This window comes from Gadus chalcogrammus, chromosome 17 (assembly GCF_026213295.1).
Source record: "Gadus chalcogrammus isolate NIFS_2021 chromosome 17, NIFS_Gcha_1.0, whole genome shotgun sequence".
In the NCBI taxonomy this organism is placed as follows: Eukaryota; Metazoa; Chordata; class Actinopteri; order Gadiformes; family Gadidae; genus Gadus; species Gadus chalcogrammus.
Window position 1 is genome coordinate 13,998,632 of NC_079428.1, and position 15,783 is coordinate 14,014,414.

General features: G+C 47.9%; 1 protein-coding gene across 1 annotated transcript in view; it reads right to left on the bottom strand.

Moving 5' to 3' along the window:
* The window catches only part of actn3b (actinin alpha 3b), a 28,676-nt gene continuing 12,893 nt past the window's right edge, over positions 1 to 15,783 (bottom strand). The window contains exons 2-21 of the mRNA XM_056575483.1: positions 14,368 to 14,482; positions 14,011 to 14,130; positions 13,345 to 13,431; positions 12,880 to 12,967; positions 12,078 to 12,156; positions 11,385 to 11,466; positions 10,872 to 10,957; positions 10,230 to 10,322; positions 9,461 to 9,691; positions 9,111 to 9,258; positions 7,886 to 8,036; positions 7,301 to 7,409; positions 6,937 to 7,077; positions 6,236 to 6,418; positions 4,235 to 4,369; positions 3,309 to 3,488; positions 2,336 to 2,482; positions 1,857 to 1,922; positions 1,239 to 1,397; positions 1 to 561 (exon numbers count right to left, since the gene is read on the bottom strand). Coding sequence (XP_056431458.1) covers positions 403 to 561; positions 1,239 to 1,397; positions 1,857 to 1,922; positions 2,336 to 2,482; positions 3,309 to 3,488; positions 4,235 to 4,369; positions 6,236 to 6,418; positions 6,937 to 7,077; positions 7,301 to 7,409; positions 7,886 to 8,036; positions 9,111 to 9,258; positions 9,461 to 9,691; positions 10,230 to 10,322; positions 10,872 to 10,957; positions 11,385 to 11,466; positions 12,078 to 12,156; positions 12,880 to 12,967; positions 13,345 to 13,431; positions 14,011 to 14,130; positions 14,368 to 14,482 — 2,559 coding nt within the window. The 3' untranslated portion in view covers positions 1 to 402. The remainder of the gene's footprint in view (positions 562 to 1,238; positions 1,398 to 1,856; positions 1,923 to 2,335; positions 2,483 to 3,308; positions 3,489 to 4,234; positions 4,370 to 6,235; positions 6,419 to 6,936; positions 7,078 to 7,300; positions 7,410 to 7,885; positions 8,037 to 9,110; positions 9,259 to 9,460; positions 9,692 to 10,229; positions 10,323 to 10,871; positions 10,958 to 11,384; positions 11,467 to 12,077; positions 12,157 to 12,879; positions 12,968 to 13,344; positions 13,432 to 14,010; positions 14,131 to 14,367; positions 14,483 to 15,783) is intronic.

Here is a 15,783-nt window from a genome sequence, read left to right on the forward strand (position 1 = left end):
TGTGTATGTGCGTGTGTGTGTGTGTGTGTGTGTGTGTGTGTGAACAAAGCCTTCTGCTCTACTACCGTTCTACTGGTCTGCGCAGTGAGTGTCTCAGGTAAAAGTGGGGTTTATGGGGGGGGAGGTGGGGTGAGGGGGGGGGGGGGGAAACAGGGAGTAATTACGGGAGTGGCGGGGAGTGCACAAACATATCGGGAGTGACGGGGGCTGGAGGGGGAGGAGAAGGAGTGGAGCGAGGGGGGAGGAAGTCAGAGAGGAGAGAGGGTAGAAGATAAAGTAGAGAAGGAGGAGGAGGAGCGGGAAAAGACGGAGAGGAGGAAGAGGAGGAGAGAGAGGAGGGAGAAGAAGAAGGGGTGGTGGGGGTGGTGGGGGGGGATGCGTGTTGCCGTTTCTCTCTCTTCATTACAAGTCGCTCTCCCCGTACAGGGCGCTGGAGAAGGAGATGTAGTCCAGGGCTCCGGTGGTACCGTCGGCGCCCACGTAGCGGGTCATGCGGCTGATGCAGTACTCGGCCTGCTCCAGGGGCAGCTCCCGGCGCAGCTCGTCCACCGTGATGTAGGACTGGGGGGGGGGGGAGGAGGAGCACAGGCTTTTATACCGCTGGACGGGGAGCACTCGACCCTGATTGGTCGGTCAACGTTTACACGGTGCGCATTGTGTTTCGTTTTCTGCCTTCTTTAACGGATTTGAATCAATGCAATACGAAAGTGAAATTAAAAAGAAAATATTCAAATGCAAATGCAGTTGTCCATCAGATGTTTCCGTGACAACGCAAGACAACGTATGGTCAAATCACGGAGGGGGAATTGTTTTAATTTCCGCTGATTAAGTCGCTCAAAGTAACAATCAAGTTCGAGAGGAAATGGACTAATATCTTCTCATTGTTGTTTACTGGGGTATAAGCGGAATAAAGAGATCTGGGGTTGTACATTATCTTTCAAAACAAAAGGACCCCTGTTGAGGTTTGATAAATAAAAGATAGATAATAGATCAACCTCATTTGAACTACGATGACCAAAGAAATCACTGCGATCAGTTTGCCAGGTGAATTGTGATTATTAATTCACTTCCCCAACCATGTCGCATTGCTTCGTGTCATGCATATAGTAGTCTTCGGCCTGTTCATCGAACACGCCTTTAAAGGCAATGCCTGGGACTCCCAACATGAGTCTAATGTCACAGTCGTTTCCTTGGAGTTGTTTATTTGGTGCGTTGACTGCGATAGGTTCTCCGCTCACCTTGTCGGAGGCTAGGATCTTGAAGGAGGCCATGACCTGTTCTGCGGTGTCGGTCTCGGCCGTCTCGCGGGTCATGAAGTCGATGAAGGCCTGGAAGGTGACCACGCCTGTGTTGTTGGCGTCCACCAGGGTCATGATGCGGGCAAATTCAACCTCACCCTATTGGACCAAACAGGGGGGGAAATACATCAATCAATTGACCCATGAGTGAGAGAGTGACTGGACTGAGACTGAGAACGATTTGTAGGCATAAACGACGGCTGTATTGGTTAGCTGGATGGGTTAGCCTAAAATCTTCTGGGGAAACTATGACAACTCAATCTAAATGCTTCCTGGGTGGGGACATGGAATGCAGAACTAAAAAAAGTCTACATTTTGTCATGGTTACCAAATATTCCAGATGGTTTCTGCCAACCCACTAACCCATATGGCTGAATAAGATGATCTTTATATCATGCAGTGCTGCCAGGTGTGTGTGTGTGTGTGTGTGTGTGTGTGTGTGTGTGTGTGTGTGTGTGTGTGTGTGTGTGTGTGTGTGTGTGTGTGTGTGTGTGTGTGTGTGTGTGTGTGTGTGTGTGTGTGTGTGTGTGTGTGTGTGTGTGTGTGTGTGTGGCGTACCAGATCGTAACCCATGGAGATGAGGCAGGCACGGAAGTCATCGGGATCCATCATGCCGTTCCTCTTCTGTGGAGCGGAACAGTGTGGCATTAAAGACACACCTGCATGACCTCATCACGAGGAGAGGAACTATCTTTTAATGCACAAGGGTATGCATTCAACGTGGGGACCTTCCGTGGAGGAATCTGGGTGGTGAATGAGTCTCTTGTTGAATTTAGTGTAGACACTGATACGGGTGAACTTGGTGAACTCTCACTACAGCACTCAACTTTACTTTGTGTTCCATAAAAACAAACAAAACTTTCTACTGCCTAACAATAGCTTAACAAGGAAGGCTAGCTTTATCCTTACGTCAATATATCATTTCAAGCTGAGGGCCTGGTGCAAAATTAATAATGAATATGTATTGGTCCAGGCCAAACTGAGTGGAACGTTTGCACGCTCCCATACATGTTTTTGTGCATGTGCCCGGCGCTCACCCTGTCGAAGTGGTTGAAGGAGGCCCTGAACTCGTTGAGCTGCTCCTGGCTGATGCCCTTGGCGTCGCGGGTCAGGATCTGGTTCTCCACCTCGTTGATGGTCCGTGCGATGGTGGTCAACAGCTGCTCCCAGCCCACGCGGATGTGCTGCGTTGTAAAAGGAGAAGGAGAAGAGGAGGTTAATGTCTGCTGAGGGAGAGGAGATGATGAGGGTGGGTTCTGATCCATTGAAGCCTTCAATTAAACCTAGTGGTTCCAACTTGTCAAACGTTACTCACACATGAATTTGAATGAAGGTTAATGTGTGTGTCTGTGCGCACACCTCCATGGTGTAGTTGGTACATGTGTGTGTGTGTGTCTGTGTGCACAGCTCCATGGTGTCGTTGGTGCATGTGTTTGTGTGTGTGTGTGTGTCTATGTGCACACCTCCATGGTGTCGTTGGTGCATGTGTGTGTGTATGTGCGTGTGTGTGTGTACCTCCATGGTGTAGTTGGTGTGTGTGTGTGTGTGCGTACCTCCATGGTGTAGTAAGTTTGCGTGTGTGTGTGTGTGTACCTCCATGGTGTAGTTGGTGTATTTGTGTGTACCTCCATGGTGTAGTTGGTGTGTGTGTGTGTGTGAGTACCTCCATGGTGTAGTTAGTTTGCGTGTGTGTGTGTGTGTTTACCTACATGGGGTAGTTGGTGTGTTTGTGTGTGTGTGCGTACCTCCATGGTGTAGTTAGTTTGCGTGTGTGTACTTCCATAGCGTAGTTCGTGTGTGTGTGTGTGTGTGAGTGTACCTCCATGGTGTAGTTGGTGTGTGTGTGTGTGTGTGTGTGTGTGTGTGTGTGTGTGTGTGTGTGTGTGTGTGTGTGTGTGTGTGTGTGTGTGTGTACCTCCATAGTGTAGTTAGTGTATGTTTGTGTGTGTGGTACCTCCACGGTGTAGTCAGTGTGTGTGTGTGTGTGTGTGTGTGTGTGTGTGTATGTACCTCCATAGTGTAGTTAGTGTGCTTGTTGTCGAAGATGAGGGACTCCTGGCTGAGCTGGTGGTCTCCCTCCAGCTTGTCGATGTTGGACTTGTAGTTGATGATGTTCTGCTCGTACTGCTTCAGGTTGTTCATCTGGTCCTCCAGGGAGCCGGTGATGTCAGCCGACACATGGCCGATCTCCTGCAGACCGGGGGGGAGAAGAGGGTTAAGGGTTACACAGTGATTAGGGCTGTGTGATAAATCTCATTTTGATCGTGATTTCAATGTTTTGGTCAAACGATCTCCAAACTAATATAATTGAGTTTAAACCTTTTTTTCTTTTTTATTATTATTTTATTCACATATTTTTACTATTATTATTATGATTATTATTATTATGATTATTATTATTATTATTATTATTATTATTATTATTATTATTATTATTATTATTATATATATTTAACATTTTCTATTTGAACATTTTGTTTATTTTTTTAAGGGGAAATTTCAGAATTCTCAGTGACAAAGTGTTTTTTGGAGAGAAATGCTGGATAAATGCATCATGTCTTCAAACTCAAAAACAATCGACTGAATAATCATGATTTCAATATTGACCAAAATAATCGTGATTATGATTTCTCCATAATCGAGCAGCCATAATAGTGATTTAAATTATGTTACTCATAGAATCGTTTAATTAATATATTCTACAAATAAATAACGCTGGCCAGCCCGTACCTCTCACTTTAGGTTTATAAGAATCTTACTATCTGCCTTCCCCAGAACCCTCACGTCCATGGCAAGCCAAGCTACGCTGTGCACTCTTCACTGCCTCACTCCTCATTATATTTCATTCATGCCACATATCCAATATGTATGGTTTTGACCCAGCCATGTGACTGATGGCTCCTACTGAATTCTACCCTCTGGAGGTTCTGCAGTACCTCCATCTTGGTTTGGATCCAGGGCCCGATGATGTTGGCCTGGGCAGCGAACTGGCGCCTCAGCCTCTCGTTGGCCTGCTGTCTGGCCACCTCCTCCTGCAGCATTTGGTCTCTGAGGGGCACCAGGTGCTTCACCTGCAGGGGGCAGCGACGCGTCACACCGTCATCAACCACCACATCAGCACAACACAGAGCAGTACAGAGAAGAACAGTAATCCATCTGTCTTTAACCACCACATCAGCACAACACAGAGCAGTACAGAGAAGAACACTATCCATATGTCTTTAACCACCACATCAGCACAACACAGAGCAGTACAGAGAAGAACACTATCCATATGTCTTTAACCACCACATCAGCACAACACAGAGCAGTACAGAGAAGAACAGTATCCATATGTCTTTTTAAGGGTTCTTTCCAACCCCCCTTTTTCTTCTCTGGAAGTAATCGCATAGCCATCGCTTGCCAATGCCAATTGACATGTTTTATTCCCTGAACTGTACCCAAAATACTATTTCGATTTTATTCCAGTAAAATTGATTGTCAGTATTCTTATCTGTATTTTGTGTCTGAGTGAGTGTGTGTGTATTTGTGTATACTGTTAAGTTAATCGACCTGAGCCAGTTTCAGCCATTTACCACCATTGTCGGCTAAATGTAATCAACCTATTCCCTAGACAAAGTAGTGCACGGACACGGGCGTCGCCACTACATTTAAGTCTGTCTCTACCAATGACGTTTTTTTTAATTTCCCTCAGGGGAAAAATAATAAAAACAAAATAGCATAACCCGACCGAGAGGGATACAGTGACAGTAGGCCAAAGTGGACCGCACTATTTCTGACCTCGCACTATGTGGGGACTCGCTGCTTAGAGCCAAAACTCCTAATATGGTACATTGGCCGATTGTTTTATAGCCTGACATTTACCACGTCCAAATCATAATTATATAACTCCCCCACCACGCCCCCGCCCCTCTCAGGCCTGGCTAAAGGTTAAAAAGAAGAACCACAGTCGTTTGATTTATGTTTAGTATTAGTTATAATTTGGGGTTTGGCTATAATGGTGGCAGAAACTATACTATAACCCCCCCCCCTCCCCCTCTACAGTCTAAACTTCAATACCCCCCCTCTACGCTCTAATGACCCTACTATGAATCAGACCCAACCAGTGCGAGAGCGAGAGAGAGACAGAGACATAGAGAGACAGAGAGTAACAGGGCCACAGAGAGAGACAGACAGAGACATAGAGAGACAGAGAGTAACAGGGCCACAGAGAGAGAGAGAGAGAGACATAGAGAGACAGAGACATAGAGAGACAGAGAGTAACAGGGCCACAGAGAGAGAGAGACAGGGCCACAGAGAGACAGAGAGTAACAGGGCCACAGAGAGAGAGAGAGAGAGAGAGAGAGTAACAGGGCCAAAGAGAGAGAGAGACAGGGCCACAGAGAGACAGAGAGTAACAGGGCCACAGAGAGAGAGAGAGAGAGAGAGAGAGAGAGAGAGAGTAACAGGGCCACAGAGAGAGAGAGAGAGAGAGAGTAACAGGGCCAAAGAGAGAGAGAGAGAGACAGAGACATAGAGAGACAGAGAGTAACAGGGCCACAGAGAGAGAGAGACAGAGACATAGAGAGACAGAGAGAGACAGGGCCACAGAGAGAGAGAGACAGAGACATAGAGAGACAGAGAGTAACAGGGCCACAGAGAGAGAGAGACAGGGCCACAGAGAGAGAGAGACAGAGACATAGAGAGACAGAGAGTAACAGGGCCACAGAGAGACAGAGATATAGAGAGACAAAGAGAGACAGGGCCACAGAGAGAGACAGACAGAGACATAGAGAGACAGAGAGAGACAGGGCCACAGAGAGAGAGAGACAGAGACATAGAGAGACAGAGAGTAACAGGGCAGAGAGTAACAGGGCCACAGAGAGAGAGAGAGAGAGACAGAGAGTAACAGGGCCACAGAGAGAGAGAGAGAGACAGAGACATAAGGGCGTACTCACAGCGTCCCACTTGTTGCTGATGTCCTGGGGGGAGAGGTTGGTGTAGGGGTTGATGCCGGACAGCTTGATGCCGTAGGTCTGGGCGATCTTCAGGATCTCACTCTGGATGCCCATGGTGGCCATGCGCTCCTTGTCTGCCTCGGGCAGGGTGGCCTTGAACTGGTCGTGGGCCGTGATCAGACTCTGGGGGAGAGGAGGGTCAGTTAGCCTGGGGGGACTGGGGGAGGCAGGTCGGCTCCTTGTTAGATCACTGACAAGGACAACAATGACATGACTCTCCCTCACAACTCTAACCATATATAAGATTGATATATGTCATTTTTGAAACCGTGAAGAATTAGCGTGAGTGTGTGTGTTCAAATGTGTTTAGCGTGTGTATGTGTGATTAGGATGTGTGTCTGTCTGTCTGTTAAGCGTGTGTGTGTTTGTTTTTAGCGTGGCTTGGTGTGTGCGCGTGTTTGTTTTTAGCATGGGTGTGTGTTTGTGTTTGTATTTAGCATTGGTGTCTGACTGTGTGTGTCTATTTAGTGCGTGTGTGTTTGTATTTAGCATGGGTGTGTTTGTATTTAGCATTGGTGTGTGTGTTTGTATTTAGCGCGTGTTGGTTTGCATTACCGTGTGTGTATTTGTACTTAGGGCACGCGTGTGTGACTTTAGCGTGTGCATGCTCCTTTAGCATGCGTGTGTGTGTGTGTGTGTACCTGGATCTCCTCGATGCTGTGGACGATGAACATGTCCTGCAGGTCCTCCATGGCTCCGTCCATCCAGTTGTTGAAAGGCGCTGCCCTCTTGGCAAACTCCAGGTACAGCTGGTCGATGGTCTCCCACAGCTTCTCCACGCGCTGGGGTCAGAGGTCAACACAGGGTCACACACACTACCAGGAGAAGCCGCCTCACCACAGGGGGCAAATTCATCTCCTCTCACAGATTAACACTACAGGCTGTGAAATGTGTAATATGTGTGTGTGTGTGTGTGTGTGTGTGTCTTTGTAATGTGTGTCTTTGTGTGTCTTTGTAATATTTGTGTGTGTGTGTCTTTATCTGTGTGTGTGTGTGTGTGTGTACCTCCAGGGAGTCTCTCCTCTTCTGGGTCAGGGTTCCCAGGTTGTCCCACTGGTCGCAGATGCCCTGGCAGCGGGCGTTGACTGTGACGGCATCGTGGTAGTCCAGCTCACTGCACACACACACACACACAAACACACACGCACACACGCACACGCACACACACACACACACACACACACACACACACACACACACACACGCACACGCACACGCACACGCGCACATGCACACACACACAAGAAACACAAAAAAAAGGCAAATATTATGGACATTTCAAAGGAGAACTATGGCTGAAGCCTTGTTGTCAGAGGAGCAGTATTTAATTATGACACATCATGGTCATTTGATAATTCAGTACATAACATTTGTTACATACAGCTCCTTTAAGCTACGGTCCCCAAAGGGTGAACCAAAAAAATAAACAACTCAACTTTTGATATAACACAAAAATATATCATCAAATATCCATAGCACAAAAAAGTCTTCAACTCCCCATGACCCCATATTAGCATCATCAGCCGGCCCAGGCTCCCGACCCAGAGGTTGGGAACCCCCAGGGCCCTCAGTGGGCCGCCGGCCACTCACTTGAGCTCCTGGGCGATGGCGGCGATCTGCTCCACGCGGTCCTGGTGGGCGGCCAGGTCGCTCTCGAAGGCCTCGTGCTTCCTCATCAGGGCACGGATCTCCATCAGGGAGGCCGACTCAAAGTCCTTCTGGGACAGCAGCTCCTCCTTGCCTGCAGCACGCACACACACACACACAACACAAAACACACAGACAGGCAGACAGGCACACCAAACAGACAAACACGCACACAAAACACGCAAACAATCACAAACACAGACACACAAAACACACACACACACATACAAAACACACACACAAAGACAGGCACACAAAACACACAAACACAAAACACACAAACAAGCACAAAACACAGACACACACAAAACACAAAAAAAAACTCACAAACAAACAAGATACCAAGCACACACACGCACGCACAAACAAACGCACACACAAACACACACGCACGCACACTCTTTAGGGGACACACCAAACATTGCTGGTCTTCCATTAGCGGGGAAGAGCTAATGGTTTCTAATTAGCAGGTTGTTCTTTGTTTTGCTCTCCACTCTTCCCAGCGTGTTAACATGGTTTATTCACTGCCAAAAGGGCTCTCGGTAATTCTTTCCCACTGTAGGCTTTTTATGAGCACTTGGAGGCCACTTTTTATAGCCAAGAACTTTTTAGGCTATTATATCGGGCAAGAATGAAGAAAGGAAGACATTTTGGACTTTTTTATCATCTTATTTAAATGCCGGAACTCGGCCATGCATTGAAAGCTGCTCTAAATCACTTGGCCCTTACGACCTTGACGAAGGAGCATATCCACAATTAACCTTTCCAAGTTTCTTCTCCACTAATCGCTCACTCTCCCCCCCTGCCCTTTCAATGACCCTCTCACACTCTCTCTTTCATTCTCTCCCTCCCTCTCCTGCCCTGAGTTGAGCTGAAGGCCTCTCTCTCTATTGCCCTTCTATTTGTCTCTCTATTTCTCTCAGTTTCTCTCTATCCCATTATGTCTCTCTCTCGCCATCACTCCTGACTGAGGTTTATGCCCCTCTCTCTTTACATCACTCTCTCTTTCTCTCTCTCTCTCTCTCTCTCTCTCTCTCTATCTCCCTCTCTCCCTCTCTCCAGGCCTATTCTCTATTTATGACCCTCCCTCTCTCCAGTTATATCTCTCTCAGTCTCTCTCTCCCATTCTCCCCCCCCCCCCCCCCCCCCTCTCGCTCTCGGGGCATACCTGAGGTCCAGGTCTCGTGCAGGCTGCACTTCTGCTTGAACTTCTCGGCCAGGTGGTCGAGTCTCTCCAGCCGGCGGATCTCGGTGAGCAGCCACTCCTCGTAGCCCTTCTCCACCTGCTCTAGCCCCTTCCACGCGTTGGCGATGTCCTGGAGGTCAGAGGGCAGTGGGCCGTCGTTACAGTCTCGGCCAATTACAACAGCGGCACAGTACAAAATCAACACGAGATTGGAAACCAACGTTTGATGATCGTTTTCACCCACACGATATTGAACGGACCGGATCAAACCGGTCTAAAGTAGTCACTGAAAAGGAGGCTAATGGTGTGTTGTTTGTGCGCGTGCCACCCACCGACACCATCTTGCCCTCGGAGGGCATGAAGGCGGGCCTGTTGCTGAGCCGCAGCTTGGTCTGCAGGGTGTTGAAGTTGATCTCCAGCTGGCACTTCTCCTGCACGCGGGGCGGCTTGTGCACGCGACGGTAGTCGCGGAAGTCCTCCAGCTTCTGCTGCATGGCGCGCATGGTCTGCTCGGCCGCGCGGTTCTCCAGCCACGGGATGGTGCGGCGGATCCATTCCAGCAGCTAGGGGGGCACAGGGGCCGCACAGGGGGGCACAGGGCGTGAGGACAGGGAGGGACCGACCAGACACAGGCAGGGAACAGGGAGGGACACGGGGAGTAATGGACCAGACACAGGCAGGGAACAGCCAGGAACCAGGGAGAAATGGACAGGAAACGGGAAGGGAACAGGGCGGGAAAAAGTAAGGACAGGTAGAGATTGACAGGAAACGGGGTAGAGATAAACAGGAAACAGGCAGGGAACAGGCATGAAACAGGCAGGAAACGAGGAAAGATTGACAGGAAAAAGACCGGAAACAGACAGGGAATGGGTAGAAACAGACCGGAAACAGGCAGGAAATGGGTAGAAACAGAAAGGAAACAGGCAGAAAATGGGTAGAAACAGAACGGAAACAGACTGGGAATGGGTAGAAATGGACAGGAAACAGGCAGGAGATGGGTTGAAAGGGAAAGGAAACAGGCAGGGAATGGGTACATACAGGCCTTTAAATGGCCTTGAAAGATTCACCAGACATAAGTGCATGCGTGTGCGTTTCCCTCACCTCGCTGGCCAACTTCTCGTACTCCTCCATCAGCTTCTCGTTCTCCTGGTTGACGGCCAGGACTTTGCAGATGCGGTTGGCAGCAGTCTCCGCCTGGCACACAGAAGGTACAACCATCACCACTCACACAGCCCCCAGCGCTACGGAACACACGAGCCAGGGAACGGGTGCTACTAGACATGTCTCATGGGCTTTAGTGACTGACGAATCAATCTCAGAGTCTTGGAATATTTGGCAAACATCAAGTGGTCTCGAGGACATTTTATGACATTTCAATATTTTCAAATATTTAATTTGAGAAAAACATCCTCATCAAAATAAAAGAAGGGTAGACGAGAAGAATAAGGCCCAATCCCATTTCTACCCCTTACCCATTCCCCTTACCCCTCCCCCTTGTTTTGAAGGGGTATGGGTAAGTGGTAAAGGGAAGGCGCAAGCCCTTACCCCTTCCCCTTACCCCTTCACACAAGGGGGAGGGGTAAGGGGAAGGGGTAAGGGGTAGAAATGGGATTGGGCCCAAGTGTGAGGAGTCTGGAAATAAATCCCTAAAGACTAGAGACTCTCTTCTTTCTTTTAGTCGCCCTTGACCTTTCACCCCCTGAACTCTGACCCTTCACCACTGGGCCCGCTGTGGGCTCTCACCTGCTCGGCCCCGGCGAAGGCGTGGTAGAAGCAGGACACGTAGGTCATGATGGCCTTCTCGTCGGGCTTGGGGGTGTTCACGATATCTGAGAGCGAGAGGGAAAGAGTGGGGGGTAACGGGTCAAGATCGCACGATACTTGTTGAACTGGACTGCTGAAAGGGAAGCACTCTTCCTGTGAGGTTTACATGAATAGTGAAATTGGATTAAAACACGGCACATGACATTTAGAATAGGTAAGAATAAAAGAATACAAAATAAGAGATGTATCTATTCAATTAAACATATTTGCATGCTAAATAAAAAAAAAGATAATTTGCATACTTACCCAACAAATACATAATGATATAATAATGTCGCTCATAAAACTAACGATGGGTCTGCTCCTTACATGTACAGGGTCCCAGGTAGCAGACTGACCGTCACCATCACAGTCTGCTAAATGTACCCTGGTACATACGAGGCGGAGTCATCGTTACGAGACACACCTGTGCAAAGGCTCTGTCCGCCTCACCTTCAGCATCCAGCATCTTGGGGATGTCCAGGAACTTCTCCGCCACCTCGAAGGCGGTGTTCAGGTTGCCGATGGGGTCGTCCTGTACACAGGGCCGACCAGGGAGGAGTTAGAGGTACAGCAGCGTGGACCTGCGTGTGTTCAGGCACCGCTCTTTCTGCCCAGCTACATGGGGCTACCGTTGTCATGCTAACACATGGTCAGGGTCTAAGGACTGACTGTAAGAATGTTAGCGGAGAACCTTTTGTTAAACAGTTTTCAACACATTCTCAAATCAATAAATCGGATACTACAAATCCATAATATTTTTTATCAATAATTCTTATATAACCACTAAAGCAAACTAACTTATGTTTTTTCATTTGTAAACATTTACGTCATCATTCAATGAACATTACACTAAAAAGTCACTAATACTACTACTACTACTACTACTACTACTGCTACTTAAAATCTAAACTTAAAATCTAATAGAGGCTGAAATAATAATGAGACAATAATTAAAGGATTAATGAATAAATAATGAATAACACAAATATCCAATTCATTCAAGGCATTCAGAGGGCTTGAATCCTAATGGAATCCCAATATATATAAGTAAATAAGTAAAGCGAGGACGAAAGCAGGAGCAAAGGCTGGAGAACACAGAGTGTGGAGGGGCCGTGGGGGGCGGGACGAAGGAAGGATCGGCACCTTTCTCAGTTTGGAGTAATCAATGAGGTCGGGTCTGTGTCTGTGGATGAGGGCGCACAGAGCTAGGCCGTCCTTCCAACTGAGAGGTGGAGAGGAGGAGGAGGGGAGAGGGGGAGACAGGGGGAGGAGGGGAGAGGGGGAGGGGAAGACAGGAGGGGGAGAGAAGAGGAGGAGAGCGGGAGACAGGAGGAGGAGAGGGGGAAACAGGAGAGATAAAGAGACCGGAGGAGGAGGAGGAGGAGGAGGAGGAGGGGACGACAGGAGGAGAGGAGACAGAAAGAGGAGGAGAGGAGACAGAAAGAGGAGGAGACATGAGACAGGAAGAGGAGAGAGGGAGCGGAGGAGGGGAGAGGAGAGAGTCGGGGAGGAGAGTGGGGAGGAGAAGGAGACAGGAGTAGGAGAAGAGTGGGGAGGAGGAGTGTGAGAAGGAGGGGAGGGGATAATTAGAGAGGAGGAGGAGGAAGAGGGTGAAGAGAAGGAAGATGAGATGGGAGAGGAGAAGGAGAGGAAAAAGACATGAGAGGGGGGAGTTGAGGCACGAGAGGGAAGGGGAGATGAGGAGGGGGCGCGAGGGGTGGAAGGGAGAGAATAGGAAGTGGAATAAAATGATGAACAGAGGGACGATTTTAAGACGAGTAGAAATAAAGCAGAAGAAAAATAGCAGAACAAGCTGGGAACTTAAATCCAGATTTCGAAAAGGAGAAAGAAGTATACAAGCAAATAAAAAAGGGAAAAAATAAGAATGAAAATAAAACGAGTCTGTCGTTCCGTCGTCAGCCACAGAGTGTCGCTGTTGGCCCACCTGATGTGGAAGTTCTGCACGTTGACGTTCCTGTAGGGGGCAGTCTTCCTCTGGCACCAAAGCAGAAGACCTTCCTTAGCGGAGGTCTCTGGAGAAACACATGCAGATGGCCAGAGATGAGACACAGGAAAAGGCAGAGAAATCTGGAACCTGTAAACACCGAAGGAGTTGTCGACACGGAAAGCGAGCAATGCATTGTTGATGTTGTTATTATATTTATTATTAATATTATGCAATGTATCATTTGAATGGGCCTTGTAACTGTAACAAGTTAATCTGAGTTAATGAATGAAAGAAATGAGGAACTGTGTGTAGTGTATCAGGTACACACACACACACACACACACACACACACACACACACACACACACACACACACACACACACACACACACACACACACACACACACACACACACACACACACACACACACACACACACACACACGCCAACACAGACTCACCTTCTACGGAGATGTCCTGGATGGCGAAACGCAGGATGATTGTCCAGATCATACCGAGGGTCATCTTTGCATTGCCATCAACGATTTCTGCAAATCACCACAGACACACAGACACAGACACAGACACAGACACACACACACACACAGACACAGACACAGACACAGACAGACACAGACACAGACACAGACACAGACACAGACACAGACACAGACACAGACACAGACACAGACACAGACACACACACACTTCTGGTGAAATGAAGCCACATTATACTATAGTTCTGGTGACATGTTACCCCAGTTAAGCCATGTTATACTGTAGTTCTGGTGACATGTTACCCCAGTTAAGCCATGTTATACTATAGTTCTGGTGCCATGTTACCCCAGTTAAGCCATGTTATACTATAGTTCTGGTGACATGTTACCCCAGTTAAGCCATGTTATACTATAGTTCTGGTGACATGTTACCCCAGTTAAGCCATGTTATACTGTAGTTCTGGTGACATGTTACCCCAGTTATGCCAGTTATGGCTTAATGGTGACAGATGGGCACATAATCAACCTCATGAAGAATCAGTAACTATCTGAGCGTTTAGCACATGGTCTAATGGACCCCCCCCCCCCCGGGATAGGGAGGTGATGTGAGTATGGGGGGACGGCCCTCACCCTCAGCACCGATAGACACCAGCTTGACTCCCTTGCTGCAGATGTAGTCCAGCGCTTTGTTGACGTTGGCGATCTTGTGGAAACGCATCTTGCCTTTGTCGGGTTTGGGCAGCCTCTCACCTGCAGAAATAAAGTTTGTCCATACCTTCAAATTCAAATCCATTCAAATCCATGCCAAAGATTAATAAAGATAGATACATGAAGTTCATTACTTTGAGGTTTGCACATGATTCAACCCCAAGCAGACTCCTCAACGTTCGACAGGCAGGACATAAATAGCACCCACATTACATTGGTAAATGGAGACCATGTATGTAAATGAAAACTGTGTGTGTGCATATATGTGTGTGCGCGTACCAGAGATGACCTCCAGCAGAAGCATGAGCTTCAGGCCATTCCTGAAGTCCTCCTCGATGTTCTCGATCTGGGTACCAGCCTTCCTCAAGTGGGAGTTACACCATGCTGTGAACGTCTGGGGGGGAGAGAGAGGGTGGGAGGGGAGTTAGAGAGAGAGAGGGAGTACATGGGAGGGGGGGGGGGTGGAAGTGAGCAAGTATGATTGAGGCAGAGTGGTTTTGCTTACTAATCAAAATATGCATAATTTTTCCTGGATCAATTGCACATTCACGCACGGGCCTTTGTCTTGGAAAACAACATTAACGAAGGTCATGATGTCAGAAAAACAGCACCAAACTTGGATAAATGACCCTGTATCGCGTGGGCATGTGCATGTGTGTGGGCACATCCTTGTCATTCGCTTAACATATCATTCTGTGAGCATCTATGATCTCGGTGTACTCTACTCTGTTTTTAGCAAAAGATTCCAACCAGTGCCAATAAAGACAAAGGTTTTCGGAAGAGGAGTACAGAGAGAATCAGCAAAGAGGCGAAAACCACCAGAGACCACAACACGAGAGTGAGTGAGTGAGACGGAGCTATAATGGAGAGGGATGAGGAGAGGAGGGGGTTGTATGGCTGCCACTGTAGGCCCAGAGGATAGACGGATGATGGATAGAGGCAAAGCTGTGAAATGCTGGGCGCAAACCCCCCGATTCGTTCTCAATAAAACGTTCAAATGTTCCAAATAAAGATGTTGAAAGAGTTTGATCGGAGCCCATACTATGCTTTAACTGTACATGCGGTACATCACAGCCTAAATCAGTGTTTTTTTCTACGTTGTGCTACGTAGCATTTAATTCGATATTGGAAAAATGTATATACCACCAATATTATTGAGTAACTAGAGTAGCGTTGCTTGTTATTATTCATAACATAGTTTTGCTTTGTGCATTCCATCATATGTTCTCCATTGTAATGATTTCCCTTTATGTTTCTGTGTCTGCTGAATAACCCCCTCTGGAGCCTAAGCTGCCCTGCTGGCCCTTCCTCTCCCTGCTCCCCGCTGGTCTCGGCCTTCCTGCAGTAATTATTCTGTATGAAGGGGGCGCTGGCACTCTTGGCTCAGACACTGTGTGGGTATTTATCTATTTTTCACACACACACACACACACACACACACACACACACACACACACACACACACACACACACACACACACACACACACACACACACACACACACACACACACACACACACACACACACACACACACGCAGATACACAATTGTAGACACACACACACAGGCATGCAGACACACAATTGTAGGCACACACACATATACACACAATTGTGAACACAGACACAAAACAGTACGCACACACATACACACACACAGACACACACTAAAGGGAGATGAATGTTGAGTAACA